Source organism: Ornithorhynchus anatinus, chromosome 6, assembly GCF_004115215.2.
Source record: "Ornithorhynchus anatinus isolate Pmale09 chromosome 6, mOrnAna1.pri.v4, whole genome shotgun sequence".
Taxonomy (NCBI): domain Eukaryota; kingdom Metazoa; phylum Chordata; class Mammalia; order Monotremata; family Ornithorhynchidae; genus Ornithorhynchus; species Ornithorhynchus anatinus.
Window position 1 is genome coordinate 13,887,262 of NC_041733.1, and position 17,376 is coordinate 13,904,637.

Consider the following 17,376-nt stretch of genomic DNA (forward strand, 5'->3'; position numbering starts at 1 on the left):
GTTTAAAACAGTGCTGGGCACATAATACGTGCTCAACAAGATGCCACGATGTTTATTTTTTCCCTTAAAAATCTTTGACGACGAAGACCATAACCTCCCTTGCTAGTCAGTTCTGGTGTTTTCTCACCTTCGGAAACCAGTTCTTCCTTGCATCCAATCTTCTTTGGGATGTCAAAAAATGGACTCGATCAATCAATCAGTGGTATTTATTGAGCACTTTTTACGTGCCAGGCACTGTACTAAGCGTTCAGGAGAGTACAGTACATCAGAACGAGCGGACACGTGCCGTGCCCATAACGAGGTCACACTCCTCACCTACTTCTCTAAACCTCTTCCTTCTCCTCTTCCCAACTTTCCCACCACGGTCAACCCCGCACTACCGCCCTCCCAGAAGCGCACAACCTTGGCGTCATCTTTGATTTTCACTTCTCACGTACTTCCACAATATTTCCCAGTTCTGCCTTTTCTTCCCCACCCTTATGGCTTACTTCTCTGGACCAAATTCTCATCGCTTCCTACCTGGACTAATGCTTCAGCCTCTTCATTGGTTTCCCTGACTTTACCCTCTTCAGTTCCTCCTGCATTCTGCTGCCCAGATCCTCTTCTTAATAACAAACCGTCCAGAATCTGTCACTCCCCTTCTTAAAAGCTTCCACTGACTACCTACGGCTTTACTTAGAGAAGCAGCGTGGCTCAGTGGAATGAGCATGGGCTTTGGAGTCAGAGGTCATGGATTTGAATCCCGTCTCTGCCACTTGTTAGCTGTGTGACTGTGGGCAAGTCACTTCACTTCTCTGTGCCTCAGTTACCTCATCTGTAAAATGAGGATTAAGAATGTGAGCCCCACGTGGGACAACCTGATTCCCCTGTGTCTACCCTAGCGCTTAGAACGGTGCTCTGCACATAGTAAGCGCTTAACAAATACCAACATTTTTTTTTTTTTTACTCATATCAAATCCAAATCCCCAGCCGTTGGATTCAGGATTTGTCCAGCGGCTGACCCTTCTTATTTTTCTTCTCTCTTCTCTCACTACATTCCAGCTTGCACTCTTTCCTCCCTCCTCAAATCAAAATCCCCAACCTCTGAATTCAACCTTCTCCAGCCATTGTCCTTTCTATTCTTCTACTCTCTTCTCTCACTACACTCCAGCTTGCACTCTTCCCTCCCCTAAATTGAGCTTCTTAACTGTACCTGAGAAGCAGCGTGGCTCAGCGGAAAGAGCCCGGGCTTGGGAGTCAGAGGTCATGGGTTCAAATCGCAGCTCCACCACTTGTCAGCTGTGTGACTTTGGGCAAGTCACTTAACTTCTTTGGGCCTCAGGGACCTCATCTGTAAAATGGGGATGAGGACTTTGAGCCCCACATGGGACAACCTGATCACCTTGTATCCTCCCCAGTGCTTAGAACAGTGCTTTGCACATAGAAAGCGCTTAACAAATGCCATCATCAATATTATTATTACCTTGTTTTTGAGTCTCCCATCTCCAATCCGATGCTTATGGCCTTTCCCTTACCCAAATGATGTACTTCTTCTCTCAAATCCCTCTTTAAAAAAAGCTCTCTTTCCCTAACTAAATCCCCAGTGTCCCGATCATCTCATTCCATCGACAGCCTTCGTCACCTATGGGGATATTGATTCATTACTCCACTTTTAGTCATTGTTTGCTTACTTTTGTAACTGACCGAGGCTATGTTTTTCCTTTTCTCCCCATTTTATGTATAAAATCTGTGTCTGTCTTGTCTTCCCCATTACTCTGTAAACAGCGCAAGGACAGGGATCGTATCTTCCACTTTTAGTGCTCATCAGTAGGTGCTCAATAAATACTGGTGGCTGGCTGACTTTCCCATACAACCCATCGCACACTTCGACGCGGTTATTCTCACCCCTTAGCCTTCTTCCTATCCTACAGGGTACATGTTAGATAACAGGCACCTTCCTAAAATACATCGTGTGAAAAACTTACCTACCCCTCTTTAGACCAGGTGTTCCAGATGTGTAGGAGATGTGAAATCTGGCCAGAATCCGAAAGGGGTCTCTCTGCCTGAGTGCACTGAAGAAATAGAAAACTCAGATTACTCAAATCTGCCAGGATATACTCATTTCTTCGGAGCTCCAGTGAAAAAGAACGCAAGAAAGTAAATGCAAATATAGATGTAAAACCTCACACTAAGATTCACCTGTAAAAAACTCTAAAATAGATAATAATAACGATGATGATAGTATTTGTTAAGCCTTACTATGTGCCAGTCACTAGTCTTAGCGCGGGGGTATGATACAAGCTAATCAAGTTGGACACAGGCCCTGTCCCACATGTGACTCACAGTCTTAATGCTCATTTTACAGAGGAGGGAAGTGAGGCCCAGAGAAGCAAAGTGACTTGCCTAAGGTCACACAGCAGACTAGTGGCGGAGCTGGAATTAGAACCCAGGCCCTTCCGATTCCCAGGCCCGTGCTCCATCCACTGGGCCATGCTGCTTTGGTCTGAAAGTAGGAACCGTGATCATCAGGCCTGACTTCCCTGGCCTCTCTTGCCATCATTTTAACTAGGAAATATGGGCTCACCCATGTGAAACCCACTTTGCAGAGAGAGCCAAAAATGACTCCTCACGGATGGAAGACAGCAGAGACAATTCCAGAACTTTCTCCTCCAAAGAAACTCAGGGCTTTGGCTCCCCCCCCAAGGTCCCCTTTCCCACCCACCAACTGTGATGCAAAGAGATCATAATAATAATAATAGTAAAGATGGTATTTGTTAAGCGCTTACTGTGTACAAAGCACTCTTTTAAGTGCTGGGGGGATACAAGGTGATCAGGTTGTCCCACATGGGGTTCACGGTCTTCATCTCTATTTTATAGATGAGGTAACTGAGGCACAGAGAAGTTAAGTGACTTGCCCAAAGTCACACAGGTGACAAGTGGTGGAGCCGGGATCAGAACCCATGACCTCTGACTCCCAAGCCCGGCTCTTTCCACTGAGCCATGCGTCATGAGTTTGCCCAGCCCTTTTGCTTTCTGAAAATGTGGTTTTTCCTTTCTTTCCCTGCAATTCACTGGCCAACGATCTTCAGCAGGATCACTGGATATTTTGAGCCGCTCCTACCGAGGAGTGACCACAACACAGCCTCACCCACAGTAAACTACTCCAATTCCCTTCACCTTTATTCGTAGGACTGATTTTCCGTCCTTGGAATGATTTTTTCTCTACTTCTCAGCAACCTCTCCAGTTTCTTTACCTTCCTTTTCAATTGTGTTGATGAAAATTGGAAATGATATTTTAATAAGGGACTGACAGCATCAACGTCATCTTCATCATAATGGTATTCGGAAGCGTTTACGATATTCCAAACACCATACAAAGCACTGCGAGAAATACAAGATAATTAGGACGGACCCCGGTACCTTGCCCACACAGAGCCCGGAGTGTAAGGGAGAACAGCTATTTAATCCTCTTTTTACAGATGAAGAAACTGAGGCCCAGAGAAGCGACTCGCCCATTGGCAGGCAAGTTTTGGCGTCCGAATTAGAAGCTGATCCCAGCCCTGCGCTTTTTCCACGAGGCTTTTTTCCACGTGCGCTTCTTGGAACACAACGAATTTCTAATTGTCCACATGACATTTTTGATCCATGTTAGATTTCAAGTCAGGGCTAATTGTACTTTCCAAGCGCTTAGCACAGTGCTCTGCACACAGTAAGCGCTCCATAAATACGACTGAATGAATGCTAATTGCCTCCCAGGTCTTTTTGTTTTATGTATCTTTTAAGCTCTTACGATGGGATAAGCACTGTTCTAAGCCCTTGAGGTAAATACAGGTTTATTCATTCATTCAATAGTATTTATTGAGCGCTTACTATGTGCAGAGCACTGTACCGGTCCCACACGGAGTTCACGGTCTAAAGAGGAGGGAGCAGGATAAAATCTCCAGTTTACAGTTGAAGAAACTGAGGCCCAGAGAAGATAAGCGACTTCCCCAAGGTCGCACAGCAAGGCATTGAAGGAGTAAGGATTAGAAACCAGGTCTTTTGACTCCCAGGCCCACACTCTTTCCGCTAGACCACGCTACTTCCCGGCTGTCCTCCTGATTCAAAGACCCCGAGTCCGATTTTCAGTCCGATTTTCAGTGCGTTAGAGTGTCCACCGCCCTTAGAGTGTCCACCGCCCCATCAAAGCATGTCCCTAATAGGAGACCCTCTAAGTGTCAGAGAGAGGCTACAAATACCAACATTATTAATGCTTCTCAGGGGCATCGGGGTGTCCTGAAAGGGGTCCAGGCCTAGAGCCATGAGGGCAGAGCAAGGTGAAACTAACTAGCTTCTAGAATCAATCAGTCAATCCATGGGATCGGTGCAGAGCCATTTCGTCTTCAAATGAATGATCCTGATTTTTCCCTCTGCTGCAGCGGCTTCCCTTGCCTCATTTTCCACCCCCGTTAAGTCCTAAGAGCTTTCTTTGCTTTCATAGAATTAAAGGTTTGGTGCAGCAGCTGCGCAGTGGAGAGAAACCAGAGGCCGCATCCTCTGACCTCATGGAGGAAGCCTGCGGAGACTTTGCATGACAAGCAGGTTCTTTCAAGGGGGAAAATCCCAACCTGACAAGAAGGTTTTAAAAGAGGAGAGAGACCTGGAGGTCTGGGCGAATTCCTCCGGAAGAAACTGCTGCTCAGCTGCTCATAACACGGGATCTGAGACTGGGGCTGTTGAGGTGAGTAAACCACCTTTCGTGGGGGCTGATTTTGAGACTTTTCTTTGCATTCTAGTCCTGGAATTGATGCATTTTAATTCACTCTTCTCTCATCTCTTCTGGAGAGGCCTTAGGTTTTTCTGGTGTGCTTCTGGCATTCAGGGGGTCATTTCGAAGCTTCCTAGGTGGTTAGCAGAGAGGACAGGGTGCCAGAAGTTTCACTCTGCTTCTGCCTCATCTTGCTCTGTGACACTGGCCGGGTTAGCTTACCCTTTTATCCCTCTATTTTTGCCCCAAAGAAGAGAAAACAATGCAACCGAACCCAGAGAGATGTTGCAAAATGGGTTAAGATATAAGTTAACAGAATGTTTTGTGAATCTAGGGGAAGAGATACTATCAAGTGCTTAGTACGGTGCTCTGCGCCCAGTAAGTGCTTAATAAATACGATTGAATGAATTTAGACACCAGATTTATACTTACAAGCATCGTCTTGTATTTACAGATTACCTATGTAAATAGGGGACAATTTTTGGAGGTCTTAAGGGTGAAAACCTAACAGCCAAAGGCCGTCCTTCCCTGTTGATCACATTACTGTTTATATGGTATGCTCCCAAGCTTTTAGTTCAGTGCTCTGCACACAGTAAGTGCTCAATAAATATGATCGATTGATTGCTTTACTATAAAATTATATTTGCAGATCAAATTGATCTCGCTTTCCAGATTTTTTTTTTAAAACCTGCCCCAATAATTGCCACCAATTTGTTGGCAAAGTTATCAACAAAGGCTGAAACAGTCTCGGCTGACATCCTCTTAGTACTTACAGGCTCCTAACAAGCTGAAATCCACAGTGACACTCAAATAATTTTTTTTTAAAATGGTATTTGTTAAACACTTACTATGTACCAGGCACTGTACTAAGTTCTCCGGTAGAGACAAGCGAATCAGGCTGGACACAGTCCATTTCCTATATGGGGCTTCACGGTATTAATCCCCATTTTACAGATGAGGTAACTGAGGCACAAAGAAGTTGAGTGACTTGCCCAAGGTCACGCAGCAGATAAGTGGAGGAGCCAGGGCTAGAACCCGGCCTCAGGCCCGAGGTCTATCCCCTGCCCCGAGCTGCTGCCCTATAAAACTAGATTTCCCTGCAAAACTATGATTGCTATAAAACTGTTAATCCCGTCCAAAGCCCTTTTTAACCATCACTGATTTGGCTTGGAAGACATATAGAAACTTCCTTCTACCGGCTGTCAAAAGCAATTTTATCAGCGTTATTACCCAAAATCTGTATTTTACATGCTTGGCTCCCTTCTCTAGAGATTCTAAGTGCATTTGGCTTTCTAATGATATTCTCTCTCTTGCGTAGCCCTGCCTAGAGATAATCTACTGCCTGGAAACCCTAGATTTAGCAAGTTTAATGAATGTTAATTTTAACTCCAGATGTCGTGCATATAGACGACTTCATATTCAAAGCACATTTTACTTACCCGCTTTGGGGTTCTTAATTTTGGATTGCCGAATTTTTCAACTTGCTCTTGTTACTCCTTGTAATTTATTGTTGTTGTCGATTGGATCTATCCTCACCCACTTAGACCCTGAGTCCCTCCGTGGGACGGGAACTGAGTTTTAATTGCTTATCGTGTATTTAAAAACACTGCTGCTGCTAATGAATGCTATGAGTGGAGCTAGAAAGTGAAGGAAAAAAATGCAAGTTTGGGGCAGGCATGGGGTCCAGTGGAAAGGCAATAATATGAGCAAAAAGTGCAGTCTCCCGAGACTCCTGAAAAAGCAAAAGAGAAGCAGCGCTGCTTAGTGGATAGAGCCTGGGCCCGGCAGTCGGAAGGACTTGGGTTCTAATCCAGACTCTGCCACTTAGTCATATTTACTGTTACGGGCTCTCGTTATATCCCGGCTAGACTACTGTGTCAGCCTTCTCTCTGACCTCCCTTCCTCCTCTCTCGCCCCGCTCCGGTCTATTCTTCACTCCGCTGCCCGGCTCATCTTCCTGCAGAAACGATCTGGGCCTGTCACTCCCCTTCTTAAACAACTCCAGTGGTTGCCTATCGACCTCCGCTCCAAACAAAAACTCCTCACTCTAGGCTTCGAGGCTCTCCATCACCTTGCCCCTTCCTACCTCTCCTCCCTTCTCTCTTTCTACCGCCCACCCCGCACGCTCCGCTCCTCTGCCGCCCACCTCCTCGCCGTCCCTCGGTCTCGCCTATCCCGCCGTCGACCCCTGGGTCACGCCCTCCCTCCTCACCTCCGCCAAACTGATTCTCTTTCCCTCTTCAAAACCTTACTTAAAAATCACCTCCTCCAAGAGGCCTTCCCAGACTGAGCTCCTCTTCCCCCTCTACTCCCTCTGCCATCCCCCCTTCACCTCTCCGCAGCTAAAGCCTCATTTTCCCCTTTTCCCTCTGCTCCTCCACCTCTCCCTTCCCATCCCCACAGCACTGTACTCGTCCGCTCAACTGTATATATTTTCGTTACCCTATTTATTTTGTTAACGAATTGTACATCGCCTTGATTCTATTTAGTCGCCATCGGTTTTTACGAGATGTTCTTCCCCTTGACGCTGTTTAGTGCCATCGTTCTCGTCTGTCCGTCTCCCCCGATTAGACTGTAAGCCCGTCAAACGGCAGGGACTGTCTCTATCTGTTGCCGACTTGTTCATCCCAAGCGCTTAGTACAGTGCTCTGCACATAGTAAGCGCTCAATAAATACTATTGAATGAATGAATGAATGAATACTGAGCACTTACTGTGTGCAGAGCACTCTACTAATCGCTTGGGAGAGTACAAAATAACAATATAACACAGCATGTTGTAGTGGATAGAGCACGGGCCTGGGAGTCAGAAGGACCCGGGTTCTAATTCTGACTCTGCCACTGTTTGCTGGGTGACCTGGAGCAAGTCACTTCATGGGCTCAGTTACCTCTTCTGTCAAATGGGGATTAATAATAATAATAATAATAATAATAATTGTATTTAAGTGCTCACTATGTGCCAGGCACTGTGCTAAGTACTGGGGTGGATGCAAGCAAATTGGGTTGGACACATTCCCCATCCCACGTGGGACTCAAAGTCTTAATCCCTATTTTACAGATGAGGGAACTGAGACCCAGAGAAGTGAAGTAACTTGCCCAAAGTCACACAGCAAACAACTGGCAGAACCGGGATTAGAACCCATGATCTTCTGACTCCCAGGCCCGTGCTCTAGCCACTGGACGCCATGCAGAGCCCCATGTGTGACAGGGACTGTGTCCAATCTGATTAGCTTGCATATACCCCAGCTCTAAAAACAGTGCCTGGAACATAGTAAGCACTTAACAAGTACCATTTTTTTAAAAAAGGATATAGCACAAGGCTCAAATCTAAGCCTTGTAGGTCTAACTCTTTTGTTATTTTCTTGCCAAGAAGATACAGTTACAATCAACATTTTCTGTTGATTGTCTCCCAGTTAAACCGTCAGGTGCTTAAAGTAGAAGCAGCATGGTGTTGTGGACACAGCCCGGGCCTGGAAGTCAGAAGGTCATGGGTTCTAATCTCAACTCTGCCACTTGTCTGCTGTGTGACTTTGAGCAAGTCACTTCGCTTCTCTGTGACTCTGTTACCTCATCTGTAAAATGGGGAATTGAGACTGAGCCCCACATGGGACAGGGAGTGTTTCTAACTCGCTTTGCTTATATCCACCCCGGCCCTTAGTACGCTGCCAGGTACATAGCAAGCACTTCCCAAATACCACAATTATTATTAAAGGAAACTTCTTAGGCTTAGCCCTCCAATCAATCGGTAGCATTTGCAGAGCACTTACTGTATGTGTATGTAGAGCACTGTAGAACTGTTTGGAAGTATAGACTCCATCCTTGCCCTCAAGGAGCTGTAAAATGGGGGTGAGCCCCCTGTGGGACAGGGACTGTGTCCGATCTGATTAGCTTGAATCTACCTTAGTGCTTAGTACAGTGTCTGGCACATAGTAAGTGCTTAAATACCTTGAAAAAGTGTGATGGGGGAGTTCCTACTATATCTTGCTCATTGGGGGCAGAGAACGTGTCTGCTAATTCTGTTGTATTGTGCTCTCCCAAGCCACGCTGCTTCTCTGGTAGATCAGTGCAAGGGAGGGGAAGGACTGAGACCAATAACCAGAAACTGCTGGGTGAGACCAGGAGTGATTGAGAGGAGGTGAGATGGAGGATTCTCATAGGAACTGGGGAGAGATTTGTGCTTCATGAATGATGATGATGACGCATCTGTGACTCAGAATTCCTGCCAACACAGAACAGAAGCTCAAATTTTTCAATGATTTTCCCCAGCCAAGAGAGACCCTCCAAATCCATAAACTGAATGGCAGTGAATCCTCCTTCTTGGCTCCTCAAGTCATTCAGTTGGCTCTGCTGTGAATGCAGAGTGATTTTTTTTCGGGAAAGGATGAACGGTGAGCCTGGCTGACACTGTATGCAGCAAAGGCGGCTTGGCAGGAGGTGGGCTTGAGGAGGAGCATTACCTCCCCTCAGATGACAAAAGAACGATGTGCTTCAAATGATCCTGGCCCTGCTTCTGTCAGAAATAATAGTGGTTGTTTCCCTGGAAGTGGGAAAGAGACCCCTATGGGCCCTTGGGCCAATAATGATTATCATTATCATTATTGTTACTATTATTAAGCACTCACTATACGGACCAGTCCCTGACCCACATGGAGCCCACCGTCTAAGAGGGATGGCGTAATGGATAGGGCCCGGGCCTGGGAGTCACGAGGTCGTGGGTTCCGATCCCGGCTCCGCCGCTTGCCTGCCGTGTGACTTTGGACAGGTCACTTCATTTCTCTGGGCTTCAGTTCCCTCATCTGTAAAATGGGGATTGAGACTGTGAGCCCCACGTGGGACAGGGACTGTGTCCAACCCGACTTGCTTGTATCCACCCCAGCGCTTAGTACGGTGCCTGGCACATAGTAGGTGCTTAACCAATATCACAATTTCAGGTTACAAGATCATCAGTTTGGACACTGACCGACATGGAGCTCCCAGGCGAAGAGGAATGGACCACAGCTGTTTCACTCCCAATTTTCAGGTGAGGAAACCGAAGCACAGAGAAATGAACTGACTTGCCCAAGGTCACGCAGGAGGCAAGTAACGGAGCCAGGATTGAAAGCTAGGGCTCCTGACCCCGTGTCCCTTGCTCTTTCCATTAAGTCACCCTCTCTCAACCTCCCTTTTTCTTTTCCACCCATGATGCACATTGAGGCTAGGGATAAGTGCCCCACTACCTAACTACCCTCCACTGGAAAATCCAGACCTAAGGGTAATTCATTTATTCAATAGCATTTATTGAGCGCTTACTATGTGCAGAGCACTGTACTAAATGCTTGGAATGTACAAATCGGTAACTGATAGAGACAGTCCCTGCCCTTTGACGGGCTCACGGTCTAATCGGGGGAGACAGACGATGGCGATAAATAGAATCAAGTGGCGGGAGAGGGCGTCTGGCAGAAGGTTCTTTCTATCTCTGTGGAGTAACGAAAGATTATACGGTGTCCTATGGTGTATCTTCTGAAGGGAGTCTGGGCAATTCGCTTCACTTCTCTGTGCCTCAGTTCCCTCATCTATAAAATGGGGATTAAGACTGTGAGTCCCACCTGGGACAACCTGATTTCCTTGTATCTACCGGCACTTTGAACGCTGCTTGGCACGTAGTAAGTGCTTAACAAATACCATAATAATAATAATTATTATTAGATAGAGCGATTCCTAATAATCTACTATTAATCTACTATTAGTTTGACATGGCAAAGTCAATAGTGTTGCTTTATTCACACCTCTAGTACATAACGTTGGAATCTAAAGCAGTTGTTTTGGGAACTAAGCTGTGAGCTCGTTTGTTTTTTTTTATTGGTATTTGTTAAGCGCTTACTATGTGCTGAGCACTGTTCTAAACACTGGGGTAGATACAGGGTAATCAGGTTGTCCCTCACGTGATTCGTGCAAAGAGTCAGAGGTCGTGGGTTCTAATCCCAGCTCCGCCATTTGCCAGCTGTGTGACCTTAGGCAAACCACTTAACTCCTCTGTGCCTCAGTTACCTCATCTGTACAATGGGGATTAAGACTGTGAGCCCCACTTGGGACAAACTGATTACCTTGCATCTTCCCCCAGCGCTTAGAACAGTGCCTGGCACATAGTAAGCGCTTAACAAATACCAACATTTTATAACTAACCTGTTGCATGCATAGCGAGCACGCAGGTTTTCAGCGGCAAAGCCCTGAAAAACATTGCTGATTCCTGTAGAGAGCAAATGAGGCCAGACCTCTTCCTGTGGTGGTCCGTGAACTGGTGCATTAAAAAAAGAAGCGGGGACCCAGAATTTTGAACCACATGTAGTTCATCAGCTATAACAAACAAAGTCAGACAAACAATATAATTCACGGATCTGTCGTACTTTCCCAGCGCTTAGTTTGCTTCTTGGTAATACTAATAATAATGTTGGTATTTGTTAAGCGCTTACTATGTGCAGAGCACTGTTCTAAGCGCTGGGGTAGACACAGGGGAATCAGGTTGTCCCACGTGGGGCTCACAGTCTTAGTCCCCATTTTACAGATGAGGTAACTGAGGCACAGAGAAGTTAAGTGACTTGCCCACAGTCACACAGTTGACAAATGGCAGAGCTGGGATTTGAACTCATGACCTCTGACTTCAAAGCCCATGCTCTTTCCACTGAGCCACGCTGCTTCTCTGCTTCTGCTTCTTGGTAGCCACTGGGCACTCAGTAATTACTACTACTTGTGGTGTCTCGGGAAGTTGAATCGACTCTCTCTCTCTCTCTATGTTTCCCATGGCATTTTTCAGAGCTTACTATGCGCCAGGCACTATACTAAGCGCTGACGTAGGTACCAGTTAATCGGGTTGGACAGAGTCCCTGTGCCACATAGAGCGCACAGTCTTAACCCCCATTTTACAGATGAGGTAACTGAGGCATAGAGAAGCAAAGGGACTTGCCCAGGGTCACATAGCAGACAAATGGCAGAGTGAGGATTAGAACCCAGGACCATCTGTCCCCCAGGTCTGTGCTCTATCCACTAGGCAACGCTGCTCAATGCTCAAATGGTTACTACAGTGCTCTGCACACAGTAAGCACTTAAAAAATGCAATCGAATGAATGCTTCTCCTGGAAATGATCATCTCGTGCTTCATTTTTGAGAGAAGTCTCTCCATTTCAAGCTGTACAGTTGTTATGTACCTCTACTTCGTAGTATGAGTTGTTCATTTTTTTTTATTTTAATGGCATTTTTAAGCACTTACCACATTCCACACACTATACTAAATAAGCGCCAGGGTAGATACAAGCTAATCAGGTAGGACATACTCCATGTCCCACATGGAACTCACAGTCTCAATCCCCATTTTACAGATGAGGTAACTGAGGCTCAAAAAAGTTCCATGACCTGCCCAAGATCACACAGCAGACAAGTGGCAGACTGGGATTAGAATCCACGTCCTTCTGACTCCTGGGTCTGTGCTCTACTCACTAGGCAGCACTGTTTAGACTTTCCCCCCGACCCCACCATACCAATTTATTTCTGGAGTGGTAAACCCCCAGAAACAGATAATAATAATAACAATAATAATAATCGTGGTATTTGTTATGTGCTTCCTATGTGCCAGGCATTGTACTAAGGACTGGGTTGGATACAGACAAATCCTGTTGGACACAGTCCCTGTCCGACATGGAGCTCATAGTCTCAAGCCCCATTTTACAGATGAGGTAACTGAGGTCCAGAGAAGTGAAGGTCTGTTTATTGTTGTATTTTCCCAAGCGCTTAGTACAGTGCTCTACACACGGTAAGCGCTCAATAAATATGATTGAATGAATGAATGAAACTGACTTGCCCAAGGTCACACAGCAGACAAGCTAGATAATAATAACTGTGGTATTTGTTAAGCACTCACTGTTCTAAGCGCTGGGGTGGATACAAGCAAATCGGGTCGACAAAATCCCTGTCCCACATGGGGCTCACAGTCTCGATCCCCATTTGACAGATGAGGTCACTGAGGCCCAGAGAAGTGAAGTGACTTGCCCAAGGTCACACAGCAGGCAAGTGGCGGAGCAGGGATTAGAACCCATGACCTTCCGACACCCAGGCCCGAGCTCGATCCACTACGAGGGGCTGCTTCCCACTGCGGCTGTTGCCGGGGTGAGCGTGAGGAAGTCAGGGGTCTTGATGGATTGATCGAGACGGCCTCCCCCCCGGGGAAGACCAGGATGGCCGACATCCGAGAGACTTTCCTCAGCCTCCCTAACTCCAACCCTTCCTCCCCTTGAGAAGCCCGCTGCCGCAGCCAGCCCAAGACGGAGCTAAGCGCCACAGCGAAGAGAGAGAAGCAGCCCAGAGAAGCAGCGTGGCCTAGTGGATCGAGCCCGGGCCTGGCAGTCCGAGGGACCCGCGCCCTAATCCCGGCTCCTCCGCTTGTCACCTCTGTGCCCTTGGGCAAATCACTTCACTTCTCTGGGCCTCAGTTCCCTCATCTGTCAAAGGGGGATTGAGACTAGGAGCCCCATGAGGGTCAGGGACTGTGTCCAACCCAATCTGCTTGTATAATAATAATAATGTTGGTATTTGTTAAGCGCTTACTATGTGCAGAGCACTGTTCTAAGCGCTGGGGTAGATACAGGGGAATCAGGTTGTCCCACGGGAGGCTCACAGTCTTCATCCCCATTTTACAGATGAGGTAACTGAGGCACCGAGAAGTGACTTGCCCACAGTCACAAAGCTGACAAGTGGCAGAGCCGGGATTCAAACCCAAGACCTCTGACTCCCAAGCCCGGGCTCTTTCCAGTGAGCCATGCTGCTTCCCCAGCACTTAGTCCAGTTCCTGGCACGTAGTAACTGCTTAATAATAATGTTGGTATTTGTTAAGCGCTTACTATGTGCGGAGCACTGTTCTAAGCGCTGGGGTAAACACAGGGGAATCAGGTTGTCCCACGTGGGGCTCACAGTCTTAATCCCCATTTTTACAGATGAGGGAACTGAGGCACAGAGAAGTTAAGTGACTTGCCCCCAGTCACACAGCCGACAAGTGGCAGAGCTGGGATTCGAACTCATGAGCCCTGACTCCAAAGCCCGTGCTCTTTCCACTGCGCCACGCTGCTTAACGAATACCACAGTTATTATTATTTATATGACTACCAGAGCGCGGTCACCCTCTGAAGTTCCTTCTTCGCTTCTCGACAGGATGCCGGAAACGGAAACGGACTCCTACCCCGTGCCTTCTCTCGGGTCCAACTGCACCATCGAGGACAGTATTCTCCAAGTGATTCTCCCGGTGGCGTACTCGTTCATCTTCGTCCTCAGCCTGCTGAGCAACGCCCTGGCCCTCTGGACCTTCTGCTGCACCGCCTCGCGGAAGAACTCCATGGCGGTGTACATGAAGAACCTGGCCGTGGCCGACCTCCTGCTGTCCCTCTGCCTGCCCTTCCGGGTGGCCTACCAGAACCGGGAGGGTCCCCGGACCCTCTGCCTCCTGGTCGGGATCTTCTTCTACCTCAACATGTACGTCAGCATCGCCTTCCTGGCCCTGATCAGCCTGGACCGGTTCCTGAAGATCACCCGGCCCTACCAGCAGTTCAGGATCCACACCGTGCGGTGGAGCACCTTGGCCGTCTGCTCCGTCTGGGCCGCCACGATCCTCTTCACCGTCCCCTTCTTTTTCGAAAAGGTCACCGGCGACTGCGGGGCCAGGTGTTTCCACTTCAGGAGTAAAAACGTGACCGGGGCCGCCCTGAACATGGCGGTGGTGGTCATCTTCTACGTCCTGCTCCTCTTCTTCCTCTTCTTCTCCAGCAGGATCTCCGACAAGCTCCGGCAAGTCTCCCGGGGGGAGGTGCAGCCCCAGAGCGGGCGGACCAACGGGCCGGCCATCACCAAGACCCTGGTGGTGCTGATCATCTTCATCCTGTGCTTCACCCCTTACCACGTGGTCCGGGTGCCCTACATCCTGGCCCAGGTGAACGTCATCTCCAGCCAACCTTGGAAGCAGAAGCTGCACCTGGCCAACGAGCTCATGCTCTGCATCTCGGCCCTCAACAGCTGCCTCGACCCGGTGATCTACTTCTTTCTGTGCGCCAGTTTCCGCCGAGCGGTGGGGAACGCCTTCCAGGGCAAGATGAAGAAGGCCTTCCTGAGGCACCAGATGTCTTTCAGTAACAACAGCAGATCCTTCATGGACTTCTAGACCGCCGTCTCCACCTTCGGCCGGGTTCCCAGGCCCCCGTATGCGGAGTGCCCCGCCCGAGAGAGCCCGGAAAGCCGCCCGGGGAGCTGAGGCGTCGAGGGAGGTTGTCGCGGGCCCGGAACGGAGCCGATCCTGAGAGGAAGGCGGCATTCATCCGTGGCGCCTCTCCCCAGCTTGGGCTCTTCTCAGCCGAGGGGCGGGGGTGAAGTTCCCTGGCTGTATTTCTTTGGAGGATGGGGCTGGGGAGGGCAACTTCTTCCGCTTTCTCCGATCCTCCCACTAAAAGGCCCCTGCTGAGGAGCGGCTGGACGGAGCAGGACAATGGGCTACTTGGGGCGAAACGAAGAACGAGGCCTGAGACTTTCCAAGAGCTAGTCTTTCTGGAACTGATGGTTTGTCCCGGGATCTCAAGGACCTCTTCAGAATGTAGAGAAACAAAGATCCCTACGTGGGAGATTCCGAGACCTGGGCATTTGCCCTCGGGATCCTCTCTGATCCGGAGGCGTCCAGGTGCCTTTTCACTGACTAGGATCTGACACGGGGATAAAGGGGCGCTTTCCAGGCATCCTCAGTCTGACTGTCTCTACGGACCAGAACGATTTAGTGACAGGCTGCAACAGTCCCGTAGATCTACGATCTGTAAATAAAGATGAGCCTTGAAACAGTTGACTGGACTCAGGCTGCTTTTATCAAAGAGACCAGATGGGCAATGTAATTTAATGGATTCATTACCGCTCGTGAATCAACCGAGCACCAAGGCCTAGTAGAAAGAGCATGGGCCTGGGAATCGGAGGATTTGGATTCTAATCCCAGCTCCATCACTCGTTTGTTCTATGACCTCGGGCACTTGATTTCTCTCTGACTCAGTTGCCTCATCTCTAAAATGGGGGTTAAGGCTGTGAGTCCCATGTGGGGCGGAGGCAGTGTCCAACCTGTTTATCCTGGATCTACTGCAGTCATTTGCACAGTACTTGGCACATAGAAAGAGCTTAACAAATCCCATTAAAAGAAAAAAGAACAGTTAATGGTATTTATAAGGAGCTTACTGTGGGCAGAGCACTGTCTTAAGCACTCGGGTGAGTACAATATAATTGATGGCCATGGTCCCTGCCCTCAAGGAGTTTACACTTGAGTGGAATGTTAGATTTTACATTTGAAAAAGCTCCATTTACATACAAGAAGCAGCATGGCCTGGTGGATTGAGCCCGGGCCTGGGAGTAAGAAGGTCATGGGTACTGATCTCCGCTCTGCACTTTCAATCATTCAGTTGCATTTACTGAGCGATTACTGTGTGCAGAGCACTGTACTGAGTGCCTGGAAAGTATAATTCGGTAACAGATAGAGACAATCCCTACCCAACAACGGGCTCACAGTCTAGAAGGGGGAGACGGACAACAAAACCAAACAGGTAGACAGACATCAATACCATTAAAAAAGATAAATAAAATCATAGATTTATACACATCATTAATAAAATAGAGTAAGAAATTTATACAAATATGCACAAGTGCTGTGGGGAGGGGAAAGGGGTAGAGCAGAGGGAGGAAGGAGGGGGAATGGGGAGGGGAGGAGGGGCAGAGGGAAAGGGAGGGCTCAGTCTGGGAAGGCCGCCTGGAGGAGGTGAGCTCTCAGTAGGGCTTTGAAAAGGGGAAGAGAGTTAGTTGGGCGGATGTGAGGCGGGAGGTCGTTCCAGGCCAGAGATAGGATGTGGGTCAGGGGTCGACGGCAGGATAGGTGAGAACGAGGCACAGTGGAGGTTAGCGGCAGAGGAGCGGGGTGTGTGGGCTGGGCTTTAGAACAAAAAAAGGAAGGTGAGGTAGGAGGGGGCAAAGTGATGGACAGCTTTGAAGCCACTTGTCTTCACACTTGTCTGCTGTGTGACCTTGGGCAAGTTGCTTCATTTCTCTGGGCCTCAGTTACCTCGTCTGTAAAATGGGGATTGAGATTGTGAGCCCCGTGTGGGACAGGGACTGAATCCAGCCCGATTTGCTTGTATCCACCCCAGCGCTTAGTACAGTGCCTGGCACAGTAAGCGCTTAACAAATACCATCATCATTATACAAGGATCAATCCAGAAATGACATGGTTTATTTTCTCAAGGGCTCTGTTCAGATCATAAGCACTTATGTACATATCTGTGATTTTATTTATTTGGATTGATGCCTGTCTCCGACAGCTCCCTCCGCCCCCCAGACTGTAAGCTCCTTGTGGGCAGGGAATATGACTGTTTATCATTGTATTGTACTCTCTCAAGCGCTTAGTCCAGTGCTCTGCACACAGTAAGGATAGGATTGAATGATTGAATAAACTTCTTGAGGGCAGGCATCTTATTCCTGCTAACTCTACTGTACTCTTCCAAGAGATTAGTATAATAATACTAAGAATTATGGCATTTGTTAAGCGCTTACTATGTGCCAGGCACTGTACTGTGCTCAATGAATACAATTGATCGAGTAGAGGGAAAGGCAGAAAATTCCC

At 48.1% G+C, this 17,376-nt stretch overlaps 1 protein-coding gene across 1 annotated transcript; it reads left to right on the forward strand.

The window, feature by feature from the left end:
• The first annotated feature begins 4,493 nt into the window (after positions 1-4,493).
• LOC114812897 (probable G-protein coupled receptor 34) lies at positions 4,494-15,565 on the forward strand. Its single transcript, XM_029067754.2, has 3 exons — positions 4,494-4,699; positions 9,656-9,744; positions 13,899-15,565. Exons 1-3 carry the CDS (start codon positions 4,550-4,552, stop codon positions 14,896-14,898), a joined length of 1,239 nt encoding a protein of 412 aa, XP_028923587.1. The 5' UTR covers positions 4,494-4,549; the 3' UTR covers positions 14,899-15,565.
• Positions 15,566-17,376: the final 1,811 nt, after the last annotated feature.

Coding starts and splice junctions, on each gene's coding strand:
- LOC114812897 (XM_029067754.2), top strand. CDS start 4,550: ATGACAAGCAGGTTCTTTCAAGGGGGAAAATCCCAACCTGACAAGAAG. Junction 4,700..9,655: donor CTGAGACTGGGGCTGTTGAG/GTGAGTAAACCA, acceptor TCACAATTTCAG/GTTACAAGATCATCAGTTTG. Junction 9,745..13,898: donor GTTTCACTCCCAATTTTCAG/GTGAGGAAACCG, acceptor GCTTCTCGACAG/GATGCCGGAAACGGAAACGG.